Source organism: Ptiloglossa arizonensis, chromosome 2 (assembly GCF_051014685.1).
Source record: "Ptiloglossa arizonensis isolate GNS036 chromosome 2, iyPtiAriz1_principal, whole genome shotgun sequence".
Classification (NCBI taxonomy): domain Eukaryota; kingdom Metazoa; phylum Arthropoda; class Insecta; order Hymenoptera; family Colletidae; genus Ptiloglossa; species Ptiloglossa arizonensis.
Window position 1 is genome coordinate 30,665,919 of NC_135049.1, and position 24,218 is coordinate 30,690,136.

The 24,218-nt window shown below is 50.9% G+C and overlaps 2 protein-coding genes across 8 annotated transcripts in view; one reads left to right on the top strand and one right to left on the bottom strand.

Moving 5' to 3' along the window:
* Positions 1-24,218, top strand: part of Sarm (sterile alpha and armadillo motif) — a 130,120-nt gene that overhangs the window by 60,907 nt on the left and 44,995 nt on the right. The window contains exon 1 of one of the 7 annotated variants that reach the window (XR_012991151.1): positions 10,596-11,079. The exons of 5 other annotated variants lie outside the window; for them this stretch is intronic. The gene's annotated coding sequence lies outside the window, so the exon portion shown is untranslated. Of the gene's footprint in view, positions 1-10,595; positions 11,080-24,218 lie in introns of those variants that run through there. One more of the 7 variants, XR_012991149.1, reaches the window with a different exon arrangement.
* LOC143143486 (uncharacterized) lies at positions 3,941-23,926 on the bottom strand. The gene is made up of 2 exons (XM_076304778.1): positions 23,527-23,926; positions 3,941-4,065 (listed from the first exon to the last, which is right to left on the bottom strand). The coding sequence occupies exon 1, from the start codon at positions 23,916-23,918 to the stop codon at positions 23,544-23,546; it is 375 nt and encodes a 124-aa protein (XP_076160893.1). The 5' UTR covers positions 23,919-23,926; the 3' UTR covers positions 3,941-4,065; positions 23,527-23,543.

A 24,218-nucleotide genomic window follows, 5' to 3' on the forward strand; every position in this document is an offset into this window, starting at 1 on the left:
GCGGGAATCGTCGGCGACGCTATCGTCGGCCTCGATCTCTCCGCGCTTCTCTCCTTACGTCCGCAGGATGCGAGAAAACGCGCGCTCGGTCGACCTCTCCTTTTGCGCGCTCGGCCGCGAGAACCCGGAGATATATCTCGCGCCATTAACCGCGGCCACCGTCGTTTGCATCCGTCGTCGGCGCTGGAAATACGCCGGGAGGAATATCTCGCAAGGCGCCGCCTGGACCACGCGGGAAAGGTGAACCCGTGACGACGGAACGACGCGCGATTAATCGCCTACCCTCGATGCGACCGACCCTCGATGAATTCGACAAATATTACCGCGCGCGTGGCCAACGAAAGATAACTCGATTAGCGACAACCTGCCTTGGAGATTTTCCAGAGAGAAACGTCTAAAGGGGATCTACGATTGGAGCGTTGCGGAAGGAGCTCTCGAATTAAAGCGTTGCGGAGATTACAAGTCGAAGCGGTGCAAAAGAGATTCTATATCGAAGCTTTGCGAAAGAGATCACAAATCGAAGAGGTGCAAAGGAGAGGAGATCAGAAATTGAAGCGGTGCAAAGGAGATCACAAATCGTAAGTGTTGCAAAAGAGGTCACAAATCGAAGCTTTGCAAAAGAGATCAGAAATCGAAACGGTGCAAAGGAGATCACAAATCGAAGCTTTGCAAAAGATATTACAAATCGAAGCGTTGTAAAAAAGATCACAAATAGAAGCGTTACGGGCAGAGACGAATCTTTCGCGTGCACGATGCGTAAAGATACTCGAATTTCGTCGAACAAGGTCACCGAGTATTCTGTACGGCTCAGCGATCGCGCTTGCCGACGATGCGATTTTTAAGAGAGCTCGGAGAGAATATCCGAGCAATGGTACGATACGCGAGAAAAAGGAACCGCGAACAATCGATCGACGATAGCTCCTGAAAGTAGCCCCGAGCAGCGTCCGATCGTAACGTTTACGCTTCGTAGAGGTTAAGATTTCAGCGTATCCGAGCGGCGCGAGTTCTCGAAAGTGGCTAGACCGGGAAGAAAGGAGCATCAGGCCCTCCAGGCCGAGGTCAACACGGAGGAGGAATGGCAGGAGCTGTTGAAACAAAAAGGTCTGATCCTGGCCGACGTGTACTCGAAGGCGTTCGGTCCGTGCATCGCCATGAGGAGCACCTTGCGGAAGGTCAAGTTCCTGTTCGGTGGCGATACGATCAACTACGCCGTCGTCGAGAACGACGAGATCCCAGATCTCGAGAGATTCCGCGACAACTGCAAACCCGTCTGGATGTTCCTGGAAAACGGACAAATGGTGAATCTGATGTTCGGGGCCAACTGTCCCGAGCTGACCGATCTGTTGACGCGGGAGATTCGAAGGGTGCAGCGGAACGAGGAATCGGAAATGCGGCTGGAACCGAGCGCTCGTACACCGGAAGAGGAAACCTTGTGGCAGAAGAAGGAAGCGATTAGGTACGACGTTCCGCGTTCAACGATTCCAAAGAACCTTCCTTTTGCGCAGAGTTAAAAACACATCCGCGCGAGATCTCGTCGAAGAGCCGCCCGAAATAATGTATGCGGGGATAATGACGTTTATAAGTAACGTCTTCCTCCGATCGTCCCTGATCTTGGCTTTGTTTTTCTTGGTAGACATCTATTTTCAGTACAAACTCGCAAGATTATTATGGTTCGTAGCGAAACCTCCATGTGTCGCTGATGAATACATTAAAACCGACGTACGCCCGTAGGTAGGGTTTTACCCACGGGTGATTACCCGAGTATCTTCGTTGTTTGATGTCTTTCACGGTTTTTGTCCTACCCGGATGAAGTCACACCGGACAGTCGAACCTGTCCCTCGCAAACTCGAATCGATTTTCTCGAACTCTTCGATGTACGCGCTCATCGTACCCGGGCGAATCGAGAATCGACTCTCGTTCGTTCTTATTCGATCGAAACGTTCGATTCGATCGACTCGAGCGCTGCTTCGAGCCCGAGAACAGAGTTTCGAGGTTTCGTAGCTGATCGAAAACTTCTGTAACAAGAATGGCGAACGAGGCGAGCAAACTCGCGAAAATAGAGGCCGAGAAGCGAAAGAAGTACGAGGACTTTCTGGCGCATATGATGTTCGAGTTGTCGGAGATGACTGCCCTCGTTTTCTACCCTTGGGTCTTCGTGGACGAGGAGGGTAGACACAGGGACAAGTACCAGTGCCCGCCGTACATCGACCTGACGACCATTCTCTTCAAGCAGAACTTCGACATCGCCGAGGAGCAGCGGTTGTTCCTCACCGAAGAGGCGATCGAGAAGATGTTCGTCGAGAGCGGCGTCGAGATCACGAAAGAACTGGTCGCAGGTGCGCCATCTGGTAGAATCCTCGTCTATGTAACCTCGATCGATCCTCTTGTCCCTGGAGTAACGCGTTTTTCTCTCGACCGATCGTTGCGCTTCGTGTTGCGCTCGTGTCGTTCCCACCTTTAAAAAATATCGAAATACGCGAAACATTGGACAAAAACGGACTTAACCGACCAACACCGGATAGAAATCTTCATCCTCGGTGTCCAAAGATCGCGGTTGATTTTCGTGCCTCGAATCCTCGGTCGTTCTTCCCCAGGATTGACCGCCGGTAGGACCATAGCTATGAGACTGAAAGGCAGACAACCTCACGAAAAGTGGCCGGTACCCTATCCGCATCAGTGTCCGAAAGGTACGCAAAAGTGTCCCACTCGCGAGATCAACGACGTCGAGAACTATCTCCTGGATCTGATCACCAGCAGGAACCCGTTGCTCCACGAGAATAACATATTGTACGGCCAGGAGAAGTCTTACACGGAGACTCACGTTTACGTTCACGAGCCGGATCCCGAGGACGAGAAGGACTTTCGCCGAGTCGAACCCGCTGTTTGGGTCCCTCCTCAGGTATCGCCTTGACGTTGCGCGCAATCGCAATGTACGCAGAGTACCTTGCGCAGAGTCCGCCAGTGTTACGCCAGCAGTGTTTGGAATATTGCGAAACACGGTTGGACATTTTTTTTTTTTTATATTTATTCTTCCATCTCGCGATTCTTTGAGAGTAAAAGAAACGGAGAGTCCAGGACGAGAAGCGTTTGCACGTAAATTCGATTCAGGCGAGAAGCAAGGTGCACGTGTACGTGACTCTTTTCTCCAACTACACGGAGATGATGCACCCTTACGAAGAGCCAACGCCACTGCCGCCATACTGCGCCTTCAAGTTCTACTTCTCGAAATTCGCCGAGGTCCGTGACGCCTGCGCTCTGTTCCTGGACGCTGTCGAGCATTTCGGCGCATTCGAGTTCGACAAACCACCTTTCGCCAGGCGGATAGCTTCTTGTCCGGAGGACTTTGAGAGAAAGGTTGCGCCACTGTCCTTTCTTGACCCTCCGTCGCGCGAATTTTGTAAGAAACGAGCCGCGAGAAACGAACTCGTCGAAAGTAACGCTCAAGTAACTTCTCAAAGGGATCGAGAACTTTTGTGTCTTTCGCGAGGGAAGTGTTCGTCGCGCGAGAACTTTTCTTTCTATTTCTTATAAATTTTATTCTCACTGGAACTTTTATCTACCGTCTCGACCTTTGCGACGTGTACGTCCACGAATTGAACCCTTAAGAATTTACGCGTGCGACGGAGGGTCGATTAAAACTTACTTGGAGGATATCGAAACGTAAATGGTAACCGTTGGCGAAGATTCGACACATAACAGGCGGGGAGATATTCGTGGTTATCGTTCGGAGGGTGACCGAGGAAGCCTTTCTGTCGTTCGCGAGCATTCAGCCGTATTTCGTCACCGAGAGCCACGAAAAGGCAGAGGCGATGATAGGCCAGTACTTCCCCGAGGGTGCCAAGGACGCGGTCTTGGAGGACTTGAACGAGGAAGAGGAAGAGGAAGAAGAAGAAGAAGAAGAAGAGGAAGAAGAGGAGGAGGAGGAGGAGGAGGAGGAGGAGGAGGATTCTCCGACGATGATGGTGTCCGAAATGTATGGCTTCGGGTGAAGTTCGTACCGCGAGTGTGGTGTCCGTGCTTCGAGGATCGTTCTGGGTAAACGGCGCCTCGTCGAGTCGATGATCCCTGTAGTTAAATATAAATTAATCTTCCGTGTTATCGTTTCCTGCGCGCTGCGTCCTCGTTGGTTTAAAACACGTTCCGTGGTAAGACACGGTTTCCTACTCGCAAATTTTTCGAACGTATTTGGTTCTGGGTTACTTTGACTCGGTGCGGTCGAATCGTTCGATAATATTTCGTAGACGATCACAGGAACGATCTCCATTGACGAGAACGTAGCTATAATTCGATCCGGGGTCCACGCGCACGGAGTTCGCTGCAACCCGAAGACCCCGTATTTCGAAAACACGGTTTGGTGTCTTTTGTTTACATATTTGAACCGAGGAAACGTCACGGGTCGATGCATCCGTTTACAAGTAGAATCCTCCGAATGGAAAAAGCCCCGTACTTTGAAAATGGAAAACCCCGTATTTCGAAAACACGGTTTGGCGTCTTTTGCTTACGAATTTGAACCGAGAGAACATCACGGGTCGATGGATCCGTCTACGAGTAGAATCCTCCGAATGTGAAGTCTAAAGACTCGAATCGGTCGTTTGTTTCCCGTTATTTCGCGCGTAGCGAATGCCCGTTGCGTTCGCGTTCAACGGAAGCTTTCGATCCGCGAAACACCGAGACCGGTTGCGCGTTCAGAATAATCGGACGCGCGAGCCTTTTCCGTTCGTCGAGATTCCATTCTTCGCGCGTTTTGGCAGAGCCGAATCATACTTGAACATTCGCTGTCGTTGGCAACGCGTTTGCGTAACTTTGGCAAAACTCCAGCCGGCGCGTCGGGGTTCCAGAGGTTATATTACGCACCTGTTTGGCTGCCAATTTTTTGCCTCGCGATCGGCCAGTCGGGAACACGTTTGCCAAAGCTTGCCTCAAAACAAAGCGCGTCCCCTCGTTCTCGGTGCACGATGCCTCGACAAGTCGCGTTCACGGCGAGAAACGACGCCTCTGAGGCCACGGGTGCTTCCGGTTTACACGGACAACCTCGATCCGCGTTGTCGTTCGTCGACCTTCGCGTATTTTTCGAGGAGGCGTAAATTTTCAACGAGAAGCTACGCGAGTTTTCCCCCTCTATCGTGCGCGGATCGCACGAAGCAGCGGTGAATTATTTGCTCGAAATACGAGCCACGATTCCAGCGTGGCTCTGTACCGCGATTAGGAGAAAATCAGCCGCGACCGAAGCAAACCAATTGAATCGTTCATCGAATTAACGAGGTAATTTGTCACGCGACCGACGCGAGAAGTTCGCGCGCGTAACGGCACGCGATCTCTCCACGGAAGAGAGAAAGAGAAGAATCCCTCGCGATCGTCGACGCGGTGACTAAATTTCGCCAAGTGGCCCGAACAATTGAATCATTAACGGCCGGGACGTTGTTAGTCAGCCGAGTGGTAAATCTTCCCGGTGGAGGATCGCCCGTTTCGATTTATATTTCTGGCGCGTCCCGACTACACGGAACCGGTGAAAGAAACGCCTTTCGGAACGAGGCGAATCTCTCGTCTGGTTTGCGTCGCTCGCGATGCGACCAACCAACGAACGATTAATCCCGGACGAAAATTTTATCGTCTCTGGAAACGAATTTCGAACGCGAGTCGTGTCCGAAATCGTTTCTTTTTTCTCGCTCGAGTTCTTCGAGTATCAACGTCTGCTATTGTGCCACGTAGCCGTTTGTATTTCTTCGAAGGCTCGTTTGGTACGTTCGACCGTTCGCTTCGCAAGATTTATTCCATCGGAGTACCGTCGCTTTCAGAGATCGAGAAGTCGATCGCAGTTTTTACGGTGGATACGAATTTTCTCGATCTTAACCCTTTGGACTCGAGAGGAGATCTTCGGTCACCTAATTCACTGTATTATTTTCGATCCGGGAAAACTTGGTGGTTTGGAATTCAAATTGGAATTTAAATATGTTGGAATATTTTTCTAGAGTGTACACGCATGTACGCGAAGTGTATAAAAATGTTCCATTCCGGATTAATTTTACCACTTAACCCTTTGGACTCGAGAGGAGATCTTCGGTCATCTAATCCACTGTACTATTTTCGATCCGGGAAAACTTCTCGGTTTGGAATTCAAATTTAAATATTACGTTTTCGTAGAGTGTACACACATGTACGCAAAGTGTATAAAAATGTTCCATTCCAGATTAATTTCACCACTTAAAAAATTGTCTCGGGGCGTCGGTTTCTGGTAGCAAAGAAGCCTCGAGTGCAAAGGGTTAAATGCTACGAACGCTTAGGAGCGCTCTATCGGTACGTGGCGTGCGGTGAACGCCCATGCGCGTTCGATTCTCGCGCCGATCGCGCGCGACGAGAGGATCCCCGCACACGGGTCACGCCACGCGTTCCAATACGCGCGTCGAACGAATCGAAAGATCGCTACCGAAGCAACTCGCAGTTATCGAACATTTATTGTTTATCCACGCATCTTGGAATCGAATCCAAGCCGTCCGAGAGGACGAAACGTTCCTCTTTTTTTTTTCTTTTTTTTTTCATCCAATACCGCCGCGGGCGTTCAATTGCTCAAACATCGGTAATTATTGCACAAGCATTACATAAGTAAACAGTCGGATCGAGGCGAGAGGAAGAGGGCAGAAAAAAAAAGGCGCAAATTACAGTTACGCCGGGCAATTCACGTCCGTCGCCATTACGAGCCATTAACGATCGTTTCGTCTTCTTTCCGCTTTGTTCCCGCCATTTCCGTCGACGCAACGATCAAGATCGTTTTTCTCGAACGCGCAAAAATGACCGCCAAGTGCACGGGTGGGACGATAATCGCCGCAATCGATGATCGCTCGGAGCGTTCGTCGTCGATTCCGACGAACGGTGCGAATTTCGTGTTTTCTCCGCGCGAGAACGCTTGGAAATCGTTTCGGGGACGAGGCGAATCGTTGCCACGGACGCGGCCCGGTGATCGCGCGAGGAAGAAATACGACTTCGCTTGGCTCGCATCGTCTCTAAAATTCCCGTAAACTATACGCGAGGCTACAAGTTCCGTCTACAAATATTTAAACAATTTTTTTTTCTTTACGACCGACGACGTAAATTTCACCGTTGGATGATAAATAGCGAGCTTAGGGATACCGCGATGAATTTTCGTAATTCAAGTTTCTTCTTCTTTTCTTTTTATCCTACACTTGTATTCATTTGCTCGCGTCGCGCTTTCTTACGAATAAGCTACGAAAAGAGTTCTTTGGAAGGAGATTTTTTTTTTCTTTCTCGTTTGTTCGTTACCTGAGAGGACGCGAACGGTACAGAATCGAGAGGTGGAAAATATACGTAGATTCGAACTCGTCTCGCCGCGTTATTCTCGGTTTCGGATTGTACGCTTTGCGCGTATCTCTCGTCGAATTTCCGAATGCTCGACCGGTCGATTCGAGGCGCGAACGGTGCACGCGGAAAGTTTGCCCGGCGAAGAAAGGCGCGTGCAGTTCGTAGAGATAAATTTACACGCGACTCCGCGTCGCCGATGGCTGTTCACGTACCCTCGTTTCTTTTCCTTTCTACGATTCTGCCTCTCCTAAGCGGTCGTTTTCTTTTCGCGTAGTCGCAAATAGGAACCCCCGAGCTCCATCATCGTGCCCGGCCGAAATTAATGGCGTCGGGACGCGGTTGAACGCGAACCTGCCCCTGACGCCAACGCCTGCTACTGATTTACAGTGTCAAAGTTCGGCTCCGAGCGGGGGTGTTTCTCGAGCGAAAAAAATCGCCCTCGATTTTTCCAGCCCGTTTGATCGATCTCGAGATTCATCGTCGGTGCGTTTAACAATCGATGGAATATTATAAAAAATTCTGAGACGAAAACTTGGAGAACTTTTCGTCCACGAGCAAACCAACGACGAGTAATCGTGATTTTAAGAAAGAGGATTCTTCTCGAAACGAAGAAGAATCGCGAAGGTTGACTCACGATGGTTTTCGGTTTAGAAAAAGAGGGAGGAATTTTTCTAAAAAATCTCTCTCGACCTCTTCGTGGATAAACATCGTACGAAAGAATCTTACGAACCGACTTCGAGAAACTCACGAATCGATCTCTTCTAGGAGAGAAGAATCATTTCCTACCGCGTAGGAAACTCGTACGCGCGAGATCGATTCTCCGCGAAGCTGTGGCTCTCTTCGAGGAAATCGAAGATCGGGGATTTTTACTTTTTTTTTTCTCTCGAGAAAACCCAAGCCGCGAACGACGATCCCCGGTTTCGAGCTACTTTGTTTCAGCGAAGCGAGCCTCGAGTTAATTTCGTACGCGGCGGTCTGTTTCCGTCCAATGGACCGAACGGACGCTTCCGGTTTGCTTGACCCACCGACGCGTGCGTCAACCCTGAACGTCACAACGAAAGGAAACATCGCGCGACGCGTTCCATCGCCGCGTTCTCGAGAAACAAACAATAAGAGAGTTCCCTTCGCTGAGAAACTGAAAAATTTATCACCGAAATTCGAGAGAATTCTATTACCGCCGAATGGCTCGGTCGGTGAAAATATTGGATTGCTCGGAGAGTAATTTCGTTTTCCAAAATGGAGAATATATAATTTAGTAAAATGTTTGTACGTTCTTAAGAAATCGTGTTTCATATTCATCAAAAACGAAACAATTAAACGAGCTTCCGAAGAACCCGATAGTTGGGAATTTTTAATTTTAAGGAAGTTCGAAAGCGAACGCGAGGGAAAAGACGACGATTCGTCGAGGAAGGGTTTCTTTGGAAATTTGCAAAGTCGAATGAACAGTGTTCGAAAAGATTCTCGTTTCGTTTCTTTGCCGAACGAATATACGTTTCCCCGCGTATATCGATTTTTATCATCCGTGTAGCTCGATGCGCGTTAAATACGCGATCAAAATCGCGGTTAATAAATTTGCCAAGTGGAAAGCCGGTTGGAAGGTGCGACGACCACCCTCGAGGAACACGGGCCCTCGACGTCGAAGTCGCGTCGAGTGCGGTTGCAAATAGAAAGCGTTCTCGATAAGCGGAGCGTTTTAGGGCCCCGAAGGCCCTCGAGGTGCTCGCGAGCGCAAGCCGCGTTCGTCGTTCGTTTGCATACCGCGCGCAGTTGCCACAGAAAATTACAGGCCTGGTCGTGGATAGTCGTGGCTAATCATCGACGAGAATCAACGGCCAGAATCGCTGTTGGCAAGGTGACGGATTTACTTCGTGGCACCGAGCTCGCGTTTCCATTACGCGATTCGTAACGAGATGGAAATATTCATGGGCGAAAACCATTTTCTCTTTTTTTTTTCTTTCTTTTTTTTTTCCATCGGCATCCGGCGTCGTTTTCATGTAAATTTTTCTAATTGCACCCCGAAGCTTTCATCGAACGACAAGAACCCGCCTTTTTCCCCGATGAACGCGCGCCGCGCCTGCGCGGAACAACCTTCTCCTCGACACGGTACCGATCGCAAATCGAATAGTTTCTCGATACCCGAGCAGAGACATCGATGCAAAAATTCTATTCGACGAATCGAAAAAGGTACTCGATGGTCGTTACTCGCTCGATAAAATCTCTCGACTTGGGTAAATATTCGACGGTCGATCGTCCTTCGTCGCCGAAGAAACGTTCGTACCGCGCGCACCAGTTTCGCGTAATATTATTTTCCACGCGAAACGGAACGATTGGAGAATCAGGGTTTGTAGAACTCGGCTAAACAACGAGCGAAGGTTTTCGGCGAAGCCCGACGTACGCCGGTTTACACCGCGGGACGTTTCGGAGTGACGCAACGCGATAAAATAATTACACAGAAGCCAACCGAATCTAATATAAATGTTGGTGCCGACACGTATGGCATATTTATGCGGCTCTGGGTAACGCGGTGGAATTTACGCGTTCGCTCGAGCGCGGCTGGTCGAATTGTGCCAAAACCCACACCGACGCTTCGGCGATCCGCGAGGTGTTAAAAATCGAATATTCGACGATTTTGGGATTCGTTCCGATCGGATAACCTCGCGGAGGAATTGGCGCGTCTCGCGAATATTGAATTCGAGAGGGAAAACCGACACCGGGAGTCCGACTCGCGAATAAACGACGTTAATTTCTTAACGATTCGATCTCGCGTTTCGATCGGCGCGGTCCACGGTTTCGCGAAACGCGTTCGAAGCGACTCGCGTCGTCGTAGCATCGACGAACGCGGTTTTTCGCGTCGAACGGCCGTAGGCACCGAGCTCGAGAATGGCGGTCGAGAAAAAAAGAAAATCGCGTACAATTCGAAATCCCCGGGACGGAAGGGGGTCGATTCGTGGCGTCGAGTCACTGGTCGATCGAACTCGTCGACGTTCGCTCGCATCCAGCCTCCCTGCCCTACCACGGTGCCTCTCGCGTCGTTTCGACTCGACGGTCTCCAATGATCGGCACTGTATCCCTTCTCGCGGCCGATTCGCATCGCGGTTAGACACAGCCCTCCGAGTTCGAAGGTCACGGCGAGACTGACGCGGCGGCGAGCGGCGCGCGCCACCGCGTTTCGTATCTGCGCGCCGAGCCGCCGAGGGAACGAGCCGCGCGCCGATTGGCCCCGGGCTGTCACGGTGGGGAGGCTATATAGCGGGCCGCGCCGCGCGCCACCGTCAGTGTTGGCGCGTACCTTCGATCGGTTGTGTTTTCGGTTCGAGTTTTCCCGGTCGCTTCGCGAGCCTCCGTTCGTCGCGCGTATTCGCAAAGTGGTTCGAGAACCCGGTAACCGTGCGCTCAGTGTCACGGAAGGATTCCGTTCGAACGCGACCGAGGACCGTGCGAGACCCGAGAACCCTCGAAGGGCACCACTCGCGGTGAAGGTTCGCCCGTCCAGAGTTCTCGCGAGGCCACCGCGCGAGACCGAGGAGGAACAGTGAACCGGTAAAGTTTTACGCGTACGAATACCGTTCTCAAATGAGTGAAGGATCGTCGACGCAGCCACGGAGCGAAGGGTCGCGCACCGATTGAACGGAGACCGATTACCAGAGACACCGATCGAACGAGGGAACACGCTGCGGTGCTGCCATGACAATGGTCGTTAACAAGATCAACATGTCGTCGTACTCCGCGCCGCGACGTACTTTCTTCTCGGGCCTTCACACAGAGGTAAACAGTTCCGGCCGGTAGCCAGTATTCTCCGTCGAACGCGATCCGAGAAACGCCGCGTACACGGATAGCGTCGGACGAAAATTCCAACGAATCGTTTCGTACGGTTAGCCGCGCGATCGAAGCACCCAGCGGCGAGTCGGTTTTCGAGTTGCGCGCAACGATCCGAAGATGGATCGCCTCGTGGCGCGCGCAGTCCCTCGGGTCTCGTGTACTCCAGAAATGGCGATCGAGGCATCGCCGGCCCGCTCGCCGCTTCTACGGTATTTTCCCGATTGAGCGATAAGCCGCGTGTCCCTGATCCCCGGCCCGGGTAACCGTGCGCCGCTCGTCGGATTAACGGTTCTCCGGGGCGGTTGCGGCGTGCTCGTCGTCGCGAGGAATGTTCCCCCGAGGGTTCCAACGTGGCTTCTGCTATCGAAATTTATTCACCCTCGGCGCGCGACGACGTTTCGACGGTCTGGGTCGGTCAGTCCGAGCACGTTTCGCGGCGAGCACGAGCCACTCGACTCGCACCGCGTAAAACTCGCTCGCGCAACGCCGCCTTTTCGAAACGAGACGCGACCAGCCTCGCCCGTTTCGTACGCGTTCGCAACGTAAACGGATCATCGAGTCTCGCGACTAAGAAGTAAACTCGCTCCGATCTCGAAGCGACAAAGAGACCACCGAACGAGATCTTCGTTCCAACGATTCGATACGCGCGAGAACATCGATAATAGTCGAACGCGTTTCTCCCGCGTTCGACTACGCCCAACCTTCTCCAACTTGACGGTCTCGCGCACGTAGCCGGTACGTCACACGCCTCCCCGATTTGGTCCAGAAAAACGACTCGCGGTACGTCAGAGGCTCCCGCTCGAGCTCGTCGGAGGTATCGCCGCGTCGATGACCCCTCGATCGGACTTTTTCCAAAGACGGTATCGCGTCAACGTTCGCGAATCGAAGAATCGTCGTCGTGGCTCCGACTCCAATTATTGCGCGCGGCTTGCACGCGACGAAAACCTATCGATAACGCGGCAACGTGCAAAGACGGACGCGTGGAAGTTGGATCGAAATAAAGACAGTTCGGAGTAGAAAGGGGAGGGTGAGCGAGATCGCGTTACGTTTCGCGATGTTGGGAATTCCGATGAAAGCGAATTTCGCGAAAGCTTCTCCTCCTTCTCTGTTCACCGAACGCGGAACCTACGCAGTCGAAGCGACGATACGCGAATCCTACTCCCGTTTCGTGTCTCACGGCCGTGAACGTGACCGTGTTCCTCGAGGCGTCGCGGAATCGTCGAAACGACGGAACACGGGTACTGCCCAACCGAGCGATCGACGACGAAAACAATCGCCACTTCGACATCGACGTTGTATTCTTTACGTCGGTCCGGCTGGCGCGTCGCCAAGTTATTTCGACTCGCCGCGTCTGGTAATCTTCTTCGGCGATGCACGGACCCCCGATGGCTTACGTAACTCGAAACCAGCTCGAGTTTGTTAAACTCGTTCCCGATACTCCTCGCACGAGAAAACCTTTTCCCTACCGCTGGAACGGCGGCTCGTTTTTTTCGATGGAAATCGAGTCCCCTCTACTCTGATTTTCGCGATAACGTTTCGCCCAGACACTCGCGCGTTCCACTCAGCGCCGAAAGTAACGAGATTGGAACGAGACCTCGAAAATGGTACGAGACGGTGGAAATATTTACGTAAATGCGACAGGTCGTAGGGGACGCGCTAGATCGTAAATACGTTGCGACTTTACGCGTCTGTGTTTTCACTGAAGGGAAATTAAAGTCGACGATTGACGGAGTTGTCGAACTGCGAGACACTCGAGAAAAAGTACTTTTGCTTTCAGGTTTCTAGCTCGAGATCGAAAGCTTACAATTTTTATAATTTCTACAATTTCTACAATTTCTACAATTTCTACAATTTTTACAATTTTTACAATTTTTACAATTTCTACAATTTCTACAATTTTTACAATTTTTACAATTTTTACAATTTCTACAATTTCTACTATTTTTACAATTTCTACAATTTCTACTATTTTTACAATTTTTACAATTTTTACAATTTCTACAATTTTTACAATTTTTACCAATTATTTCGAGGATTGTTCGCTTCGTCGACGAAGCAGTCGCGAATCGAGAACGGTCGAGAATATTTTGTACTCCGTACTCGGTCGATCGGTCGCGATCCTCGTGAAATATACTGATAAATAAGAAAGAAAGTAGGCACGGAGGAACACGCGCGCGCTCTCGTCCAATTTTTCCGAGGTCGGTCGGAAAAGCTGGCCCGTTGCATTCGTCGCTGTGTCGTTTCGAACGCGTCGAATTTAGGTCCGGTTAAATTTAGAACGCGCAGCGGGGCACCGCGTTCGTCCCGCACGCGAAATTCTCCGCGGCCCTCTCGTTGGTCTCTCGTTCGCGATTCGTTATTTTTCCGGTCCGGTTTTATCGCGATCCTCGAACGGATCGTTCTCGTGGCCTCGCGCGACCACGATTCGTCTCCGCTCGGAGTTGGCTCGCTCGCGCTACCGATCGCGACCGATTCGTCGAGAGAGGGGAGTTTAAAGGTCCGACGTGTTTACGGAAACACGCAAAGGCTTTTAAAATTCGCCGCTCGAGAGCGGGAGAACGCTCTTCGGACCGTTCGAGAAACTCGAACGAGCCGCGCGGACATTTTCCGACCTGGAGATCTCGAACGTCGATACGAGAATAAATTTCGTTCCACGGTAGAGGGAACCTTTCGACGATGTATCTCTCCCTTTTACTCGACCGCTCGTTTCTCGAACGAAACCTTGCATTTTTTATCGTCGCCTTTCCGACTCTGCCTCGACTGGTCCACGCAGTCGAGAGAAACGCGCGTAAAATTTGAACGCGAAGTATTTCTTTACCTACGGTCGTTTGGTGATTTCTTTTCAAAAATTCCCGCGTACTCTCCACTTGCCACGAGGTACTTAATTCTCCCCGAATTTACCGCGCGGTTTTTAAACGCGACACGAACGTTTAAGTACAATTCGTTTAAATACGTTCTCGTCTGGAAATTACTTGGCCCCGGCAGGTGTCGAAACGCCTGGTCGCGCGCCGGGTACGGGCCGTTGGTCCCGATATCCAGAGCCCTCGAACGATACTTAATTTCTGGCGCGTAATTTGGGTAAGATGTTCCCGACGCGCGGTCGGTCGTCCGTCACGCGCGTAATTTTAGCCCGGGACCCTTTTTTATTCTCGACGAGCGCAGATTGAATAGAACGGGTTCGTGAATGGCGCGATCGAAAACCGACGGTGCCGCGTTAAATTGAATAACAGGGTGGCTCGTGGCACGCGACGTATCGCCTTCGTTAAACGGATGTTTCGCGATCGTTAAACCGGCATTAATATCAATGTCCCCTTACTAAAGAGGATGCGCGCGTCTTCCACGCTCCCTTTCGCATTTTGCTTACCGGACCGCGCACCCTACTGTCTCGAGATTCTTCCAAAGTGCACTCGGGAGAAAAATCTCGTCACTGGGAAACAAAGATAGTCGAGGTGATCGAAACCGAGAGTTCTTTCGTTCGCGCTGGAAATTTTTCTTTATCTCTAACGACAATAGTCGCCGAAGATATTCTCGCATCCGTGTTCGAAACGAAGTTACGACGTTTCGAGTTTCACGGTCACCGATAGCGTACACAGAGTCGAGAAAATATTTTACGAGGAGTAAGAATGTACTCTCTCCCCCGTCCATAAGGAGTACTCTCTCTCTCCTGGTATTTACGAGGAGTAAGAATGTACTCTCTCCCCAGTCCATAAGGAGTACTCTCTCTCTCCTGGTATTTACGAGGAGTAAGAATGTACTCTCTCCCCGTCCATAAGGAGTACTCTCTCTCCTGGTATTTACAAGGAGTAAGAATGTAGTCTCTCCCCCGTCCGTAAGGAATACTCTCTCTCTCGTACTTAAGAGGAGTAAGAATGTACTCTCTCCCCGTCCATAAGGAGTACTCTCTCTCGTATTTACGAGGAGTAAGAATGTACTCTCTCCCCCGTGCGATAATGTAGTCAGCTCTCTCGAATGCCGAGCACGCGAGACGAGTGCGCGCCGCGCGTCCAAGATCGGTGCTCTCTCGCGCGGCACACGTCTCGAGCCGGCTCGGTACCCCCGTGCAGAATCGACGAGGCGCGGGTTAATCGTTCACCGTCTGGTCCCGGCTGAAAAAGAAACGGAGAGCCTGTTCCCGAGGACGCCGTAAAAGCGAGCGCGCGAGGCATAAAAGATTCATTTTGCCAGAGAGGTGACCCTGTCGACCCAGCATCCGCTCTCTGTGGGCGGCTCTCGCTCCGCTCTCGCTCCGCTCTCGCTCCGTTCTCGCTCCGTTCTCAGCGGGCCCTCTCCCCCTCTGCTCGGAGTCCCCCCTTCCCAGCCACCGGTTCGCTCTCTCCCCGCGACGCGTCTCTCTCTTTCGCGCGACGCCCTCGAGCCGTTTTCTTTTTCCATTCCGCGGCCCTCTTTTCGAGGTGAGCGCGGAAAAAGGGCGAGGAGGGGGGACAGAGGCGCCTCGTTGAGACAATCAAGCGACAGCGGTCCTCGTTAAACGTAACTGCCACTAAATTGCCGAGAGTTGGGAGACGGCCGAACGTCTCTCGCGAGACCGTCTCTTTCCTTTCGTCGAGCTCGAAGATTGTTCTTTTTTTTTTTTGCTTTCGACAACTCGCGACGATGGACACCCGGTGACTCGGGCACGAGGCGTTGGAAATACGAACGAGTCGAGTTATCGGCCGGTGAACGATGGACGATGATCGTTCACTCGCAGAGGACTGCTCGTCGAGAACCTTTGCACCCGAGCCCGAGCGTTTGTTTACATCCGCCCGCTCGTTTCGTTGGATCGTGAACGATCCTCGCGGTGACCGATTAGAGGCAACCATTGGCGCCATTTTGTTCATTTTGGAACTTTCGGTGCCCTATGATTACAACGAAAGAATCTGTGGAATTATGGAATTGTTGAACACGAGAGAAAAGTAAATAGAAGATTTATTTAAATAGCAGAAGATAATAGAGTAGATGGCGATGAACGAACCGAAAAATATCCAAGTCGGTAACGACCCCCTCCCCAGTGTCTTGACTTCTCGAGGGCTACGTCGGTCCAAGTAGTTGTATTCCAACATTTTATTTAACTCTATGCGAGTGGTTACGGTATTTTTCTTTTCCCTTGTTTAACGCAAAGTAGACAGTTGTAAAAAATGATTCGCAATTCTGCCGTTGTTGAACAAAGTACCACGGGAATCCCCGAGCGAAGCCTCGGTCGCTTCACTTTCTTACTTGAATTGATAACTTGAAAGAAAATCAACAATTGGTAACTCGAACCCCTGAGAAAAGTCCAAGTTGTTCCGTTCCAACAGAATCTATATTCGTACTCGTTTCCAATTGATTCGCGATACTTTAACCCGTTCGCCGTGGCAGTGAATCGCATCGACCAGATACCGGAAAATCTTCTGGAAAACTCTGGGTCCACGTTTCTCCGTTGCGTTGTAGCGGATCCCCCGTGAACGTGACGTTCGTTTCCGGTAGGTCGGGTCGAGGGCACGGAACGCCGCGAAACGATTCGAGGGAACTGGGAACAATTCGTGGAACGCGCGTTGTTGTTTCGGTGTCGCGGGGACGAAAACGGTGACGAGCGCGTGCTTTCGCAAAAGCCGCGCGTCAACTGCGAAACCGGATGCGTTTAATCTGCCGCTGTAAATGCGCCACGCTGAGACACTCCTCGAGAGAAAGAGACCCAACACAATAGTAATTACCAGCGAGATGAGGAACTCGTACGGCTTGCGGATGAATGAACCGGCGAGAACGAAAGAATTATTTACGCGGCTGGTGATCCCATTAATCGGTTCTGTCCCCGAGCGGACGACGCGAGCGAGACGGGATCCCGAAACCGAGACCCTCGCTTTCGAATTGTTAGCAGACGTCGTTGGAAAACGATCGCAGCACCTGGCGGGGTGGCGTCATTGTTTCTCGAGAACGAGGGAAAAAGAACAAACGAAACGAGTCTCGGGAGTTTTAAACCTCTCCGCGATCACGTATTCGGCACGGTGATCCAAAATCGAGCTTCTCGGGGAGAGGAACGTCACGGTCTTCTTTTCCTTGGAAAATTATTGCACGCTTCGTAAAAGAGCTTTTCTCGCAGAACTTGTCCGAAAAGCTCTCCTCGAGTGTTTTAAAACGTTTGCGAATCAGCCTCGTTCCACGTGCTGTAATAAAAACGCCCGATACGATCGAGAGCGCGATACCTTCGGAATCGTTGCGTTTCGCAACGCGGCGTACACCGCGAACACGAATTTCCACGTCGTGGCCGATCGAAGCTGACATTAACCTCCGTACGAATAATTAGAAAAAGGAGATACCGCGGTACGATTAACGCCGATCGGGATCAAGAAACTTTACGAATGCAAAGAAGAAAAAAAAGAAAACGAATCGAACTCGCGTCGAATATCCGATCGCTCGAAACGACTACTCTCGATGAAACTGAACTTTCCTCTCTCTCTCGAATTGGCGAGGCGCAACGGTCGACTTATTTAGTCGCGATTCGATCCAGTTTTGAACGTTGTTTTGTCACTGGACGCTCCTAGGGCAGCGATACGCGAGGCGACAACCCGCTTCCTAAGCCCAGACCGCGGCGAGTTCGCGCGACCGGTTTCCTCTTCGGCATCGGGTGTCCGCGCGTTCTACCCCGTCGAATCGTATTTCTATTGTCAGAGAAATGTCACGCAAGACCGTGCCCCGACGACGCGTTCGTTCTCTCGCTCGGTCGCTCGTTCGTTCGCTCGCGTCCCGTAAAGAGAACCGCTCGTGCCCGCGTAAGCAGAAGCGAGAATGTCGCAACGTTGACGCATCGGCGATCCTCGCGTAGTCCTCGCGAGCGCCGGGACGCCAACGAGATACACGATGCTAAATCTCGACCGGTAAGATTATACGCGTTCGCGAAACAATGGCTTTTTGCGCGCGAGCGAACCAGCGAACGAACCAGCGAACCGGCGAACCAGCGAGCGAGAAATTACGGTATTCGAGGTACGTGCACGTGCGCGGCTCTAAGGCTCGCGAGATGATACGTTTGGGTGGCGGTAATGCGCGAAGATACGATTTGCTTTAGGCACGGGGTGAAAAGGTCGCCTCTTTCGCCGACGAGGCTCGATTGTACTCGATGCTCGAGAACCATCGACGATTAGAACCGAACGTTCGCGAAATCTCGATACCTTTCGTCGCGTACCTCGACACACCGAAGCGACTCGTTCTACCACGGGAAGAACGCTTCTCCGATTTCAAGGAATCGCTGAATTTCATTCGAATCGAACGTTCCGAGAACGACCTTCTAAAATTGTGGAGTATCGAACGTTTGATCAGTTTTGCGCGTAATTCTAATTTCACTCGAGATCGTCGTAACCGGAACGAGCTGTTGATCCAAGTTGCGCTGTACCTATACGAACGCTCGTATTTACACTCGGGAAGCGTATCGAACTTTTTAAACGATTTTTTCCCCACCGCTAACGATCTCTGAACGCACACACGTCCGATCGTTCCGCAAAATTGCCCCGCTCCGTTCGCAATTAACACGGAAAGATAGTTAATGGCAGCACCGTCCTTGGCAAATGGAAGAATCGTTTATCGGAGTGTTTACATCTTACATTGTAACGGCAGAAACGGTCTCGTATCCGCTCGTTAGACGGTTAATTATCGTCTCCCGGGACTCGTCCGGCTAATTGTATTTTCACCTTTTTGCCCGACGGATGGACGTCCACTCGAACCTCGAACCGCGTTCGATGTTGCACCGTGTTCGTATTTACGACACTTCTTACCCGCCGGTTTTCCATCAACCTCGAACGATGTTTTGTCTCGTCCGGTAACCGGAAATTGCCGACCGATTCGAATCGACTTTTATATAAGACCGTGCACGTTACGCCGGTAGCTAGCCGTTTTCTCCGCGAGTTCGTTTTTAACGCGGCCGATCTCCTACGGAGAACTCGAACTTCGGAACTCGAATATTCGTGAATACGAATATACGAAAATATTACAAAAACCGGCGGGAGAGAAGAAAAAAAAAGACGAAACCAGCGGTACTCCGCGAATCCCCTCGAAGAGAACGAAAAACGATAACTCGCGTTCGTTTGTACGCAAAACGCGCGTTTTTCCGCTCGTTCACGAGGCGGAACAATCGGCCGCGGTTTCGTAACGGTTTTACGAGCCGTTCAATTAGAGATTTCCTCTATAAATTTCCCCCACCGTTCCGCGCCGCTCCGCTCGCGGCAGAAACGTTTCCCTACGCTCGAAAAGACGTCGACGGGGAATCCGCGCGCGTTTAAAAAAAGACACGGACGCGGTGTCCTTTTCCGCCGATCGATCCCGGCTTCGTTGCATTCTATTTCCGTGCGCAATTACACGCGCCAGCGTTAATTGAGTTCTCGGTGGTTTCTTGTCGTGAGTTTTTTCTTCTTTTTTTTTTTTTTTTTTTTTTTTTTGCCGCTCCCACTTTCCTTCCCCGCTGCGCTCGCGCGTTCGTGGAACACGGTCGGAGACACGTTGACCTAAATCGGAACGGAAGTACGAACGAGAACGAGGGGAAAACGATCCGTTGCGAGTTTACTCGCCGGAAGATCGAAGGAGACGTTTGGTGCAATAATTCGGGAAATTTGCAACTTTGCAACGTATTGTTACGACAAAGTTTCACAAAGTTTGAGTGTCGCGCGTTTTCGGAACACTCGTAACGCTTCTAGCGTTCGAAACACGCTACCTTCTGAAATTTTTCCAAGAAATTTCCAAGAAATTGGTTCTAGGTTCTGCAATCTCTCCTTTGTTTCGCAGTTCCTCCAAGAACGTAGTGCTACGTTTTCCTCGATACATCCTACAATTTCTACCGTCAAAACACGTTCTTCAAAACACGTTACGTTACGTTCTCTTTCTATACTCGGTCCGTTTTTCCACGTTTCGATTACTTCGATACCACGAGTTCTCTCAGCTCTCGAAACACCCATTACCGCGTTTTCCTCAATACATCGTACAGTTTCCACCGCGTCTCCAAAACACGCAACGCTAAGTTCTCTCGCGACGCTCCATCCGTTCTTCGATGTTTCGATTACTTTGGTAGAACGAGTTCTCTCCCAGCTCTCGTAACACCCATTACCGCGTTACTCTCCGACAAACGTATTACCACCTTGTACGATATTCTCGATCGACTCCTGATCGCGCCACGTTGATCTCTTCGCCCTTGGAACGTGCAAACTTATCGAAAGAAAATGAGAGAAACACGACCGGCTAACGACGCGACTCCGATTACGAGAGAGGCGATTATCTCGATCCCTCCTAGTCGAGTCGAGTCGAGTCGAGTCGAGTCGAGTCGAGTCGAGTCGAGTCGATGGTTTTCCGCGATCGAGGAAATTCGTTCCGCGTTCACGAGTCAGAGAGTGAAAGAGAGATTCACAAAAAGAGAGAGTCAGAGAGAGAGAGAGAGAGAGAGAGAGAGAGAGAGAGAGAGAGTTACAAAGAGAGATAATCAGAGAGAGAAGAGAGTCAGAGAAAGAGAGAGAGAGAAAGTTAGAGAGAGAAAGAGAAAGAGTAAAAGTTTTCCGAGCGGAGCAGCTTCGCGGGCAAATTGCCGGAGCAATTTTCCATCGGCGCGTAGTATCGCGTTACGGCGTCTCTGTTCCGCGAGGGTAAAGCCGCGCTCGCACCGCGCCGTCTGACGTAATCGAGCGTGACCGCGGTCATTTACATCGCAGTTTACAGATCTCGTTCCTTCGGTCTCGTCTTCGTTCCGTCCCTCTCCCCTTCCGCGAACTTACGTCGACTGGCCTCGAGACTCTCGCAGGTTGATAATCCGCTCGAGTGGCGCCGTTGCTGATTAGCGACACCCACGCGCACCCTTTCTCGCCGTCTCTGTCCCCTTCACCACCCCCTTCTCTGCCTCCACCGCACACTTCTCTTACCATCGCGCACACCCCTCCCTCCCTCGTTCTCGCACACTCTCTCTCTTTCTCTGTTCTTCGATTCGCGTCGGTGGTGCTTCGAGGAAACGAGATTGTTTAGGCATCGCTTCAAGGACAACCGTGACGCGTCGTTCCCCCGTGGTTTTCTCCGCGATTCGTTTGCTTTTTCTCGCAGCTTGCAAATTCTACTGCAACCGCTCGTGAAACTTTTCCGGGAAGTTTGACGACCCCTCTTTTCTCCCGCTTACCTCGCCGCGTTGGCTCACCGCCACGCTCCAGCGAAACACTTTTTCGCCAAGTTTCTACCGAGCTACTTTCTTTGTCCGATAGGTGATTCAAAGTTTTCGCGTTTCTCTCGCTCCCTGTTCATCGGTCGATAATTGGAACTGTTGCGGCACGGAAAAGTCTGAAGTCTGGGTTAGGTCTGGGTTAGGTCTGGGTTCGATCCGTACGCGCCCTACCGCTTATAGCTGGATCAGCGCGGGTACCGAGCACGTGCTCGATACGCGTGCAATTCACTTCGAGACAATAACCATAACCTGGGTTCTCGGAAGTCTGCTAAACGTCTGCCAGCTCGTTAAGCCACCTTTCCCAATTTTACTATTTTTAATAATTTTCACTTTGACCAAGAACCACCGGTTCCTAAGTACCATTGCCACTCCACGTTTCCCTTTCCTCCAACGCGACTATCCACCTCCCAGATTCCAATCGACCAACAAAACTTCGAACCGAACGCATAAAATAGGAAATTGACATGTGAAGCGAAGTTTTTAACAAACATTCAACTTGCCAACTTACGCCAACATTACGCGAAAAATACACCAATGTGAACAGCAATCGACAAGACTTATCTTCTAATCCCAACGATCTCGATACCCGTAAGAAGTTATCGAGAAGCGCGCTCGACGAGACGCTCCAAATGAACGCTCCCGTCACCCAACGCAGAACAGGAACAAATCGCGGGGAAATATACAAGGATCGAATTTCCTTTCGTTTCCCAGCTAGGAACGCTCCGACGTTCCAACGCGTTTGGAGCACGTCGTTCTGTTGTAAACTTCAGATTATAATACCTAGTTTATTATAATATGCAGGGATCTCGCGTATCCAGTAGTATAGTTTTTGTACATATAAGAATACAAAGTCCAAAGAAACACGTGTACAGTGATGTCTTGATGTGAACGATAAAAGTGTCGTGTGGTCTTCGTGACTCTCGCTTTGGAACCGAATTAAAAAGAAAAACCAAAAGGAAAACGAGCAAACCGTTGACCAATACGGAGACAGTCCTTAAAACTGCCATCGACATCTGGCACCCTTAAGATCGTTGTTGCATTCGTTCCGACACGTTCGAAGCGCGTTTTATATCGCGAGTTTACCAAGAATTTCGCGGTAGCCCGAGAACCGCTGTCTCGCGACATACCGCGCGTCGTCTGCCCGTTGTAACGGTGCAACGATCGTTAGTCCTGTCGTGTTGTAGCCACGATCGCCACGAGATGAGCATTCGACTTTCACGGAGCTCGCGATCCTTCCGGTGACTCATATGTCGCGCGCGAAACCCGATCGTGAATCCGCGTTTTCCTTTTCGCGTTTCCACCGACCCTCGTACACGAGAATAGACGAAATGCTCAACGGGCGATCGGGGCGAGTACTCGATCGAGACGAGCGAGGGGAAAGACTCGATTCGAGAAATTTAGTCACGCGCGTGGATCGCTTCCGAGGTGAAAGTGTCTCTTCGACGAGATCGCGCGCGTTACTCCTCCCGTGAACCCGAACGATGTTTCCGCGACTTTCGAAGATACGGATCTTGCCCGTGGATGCGATCTCGGGTAAATAATAAGCGAAAATAATGTACGAGAGACTAGGAAATCCAAGAAACCTTGCAACGTTCAGTAAGGGGGAAACGCGAGACCTCTGTATCGCGGTCAGGGAAGCGTGACTTTCCACGGTTGTGGTTCATTTTCACTGTTCTGTAATCAACTAGAATATCAAATCGTTGGATTATCGAGAATATCAATATTTTGTTCCTCGAGATGTACAATCGAGAAAAATAGCCAAGGTCGACTTTGCGAATTTAATATTCGGGTCAACTTTTCGTAGAAACGATTGATCGTTGAGCGCGGATGTTCCAGCGTTCGTTTATGGGGTTGGACGTTTCACGAGACGTCCCGTTCTCGATTTCCTCTCGTTAGTCGCGCAAAGAAGAATTCGATTCGAAGCTCGAGGGGTCGGAGAAAGAGGGAAAGGAACGTATTTGGTGGAGGATCGTTCGGGCACGGGTGTTTACTCGGGTCCGTTTCTCGAGGCCGTGGCTCGCGTGTCGCGGTCGATCTGAATCGGGAATTCGTGAGGGCATCGAGCAACAAGAAATTCGGTTGAGTCACGCCGGAGCGGTCGTGCATGGAAACGCGAAGACGGGGACGGGACACGGAGAGTTCCCATACCGGGGGTCCGGCCCCTTGGCGAATGCCGATGAGTCACGGAGGAATTCCAGACGTGCACACGGTCACCAGCCCCCTTTCCTTTTTCTCACCTCTGGGTCAGTAGACGTTACACGGTAGGCGAGCCAGGTTGGCATTTCGAAGACGTCCTGACGAGCGAACCGTCTCCAACCGAAGGCTCACGGACGCAACGATTCCTTGCGATGGATAGTTGTACGTTTAGTTGCATCGAATAGTTGTACCTTGAGTTGCATCGATTATCGTACGTTGAGTTCCACCGATGGTAGTACGTTGAATTGCACCGGTAGTCGTACTTTGAGTTGCACCGATGGTAGTACATGGAGTTGCACCGGTAGTCGTACGTTGACTTGCACCGATGGTAGTACATCGAGTTGCACCGGTAGTCGTACTTAGAGTTGCATCGATAGTAGTGCATCGAGTTGCATAAATAATCATACATTGAGTTGCACCGATGGTAGTACATCGAGTTGCACCGATGGTACTACATCGAATTGCACCAGTAGTCGTATTTTGAGTTGCATCGATAGTAGTACATCGAGTTGCATGAATAATCATACGTTGAGTTGCACCGATGGATAGTACATCGATTTGCAACGATAGTCGTACTTTGAGTTGCATCGATAGTAGTACATCGAGTTGCATAAATAATCATACGTTGAGTTGCACCGATGGTAGTATATCGAGTTGCACCGGTAGTCGTACTTTGAGTTGCATCGATAGTAGTGCATCGAGTTGCATAAATAATCATACGTTGAGTTGCACC

Bases quoted from the DNA above. Each gene is read 5' to 3' on its own strand.
- LOC143143486 (XM_076304778.1), bottom strand. From the start codon at position 23,918: ATGTACTACCATCGGTGCAACTCAATGTATGATTATTTATGCAACTCG.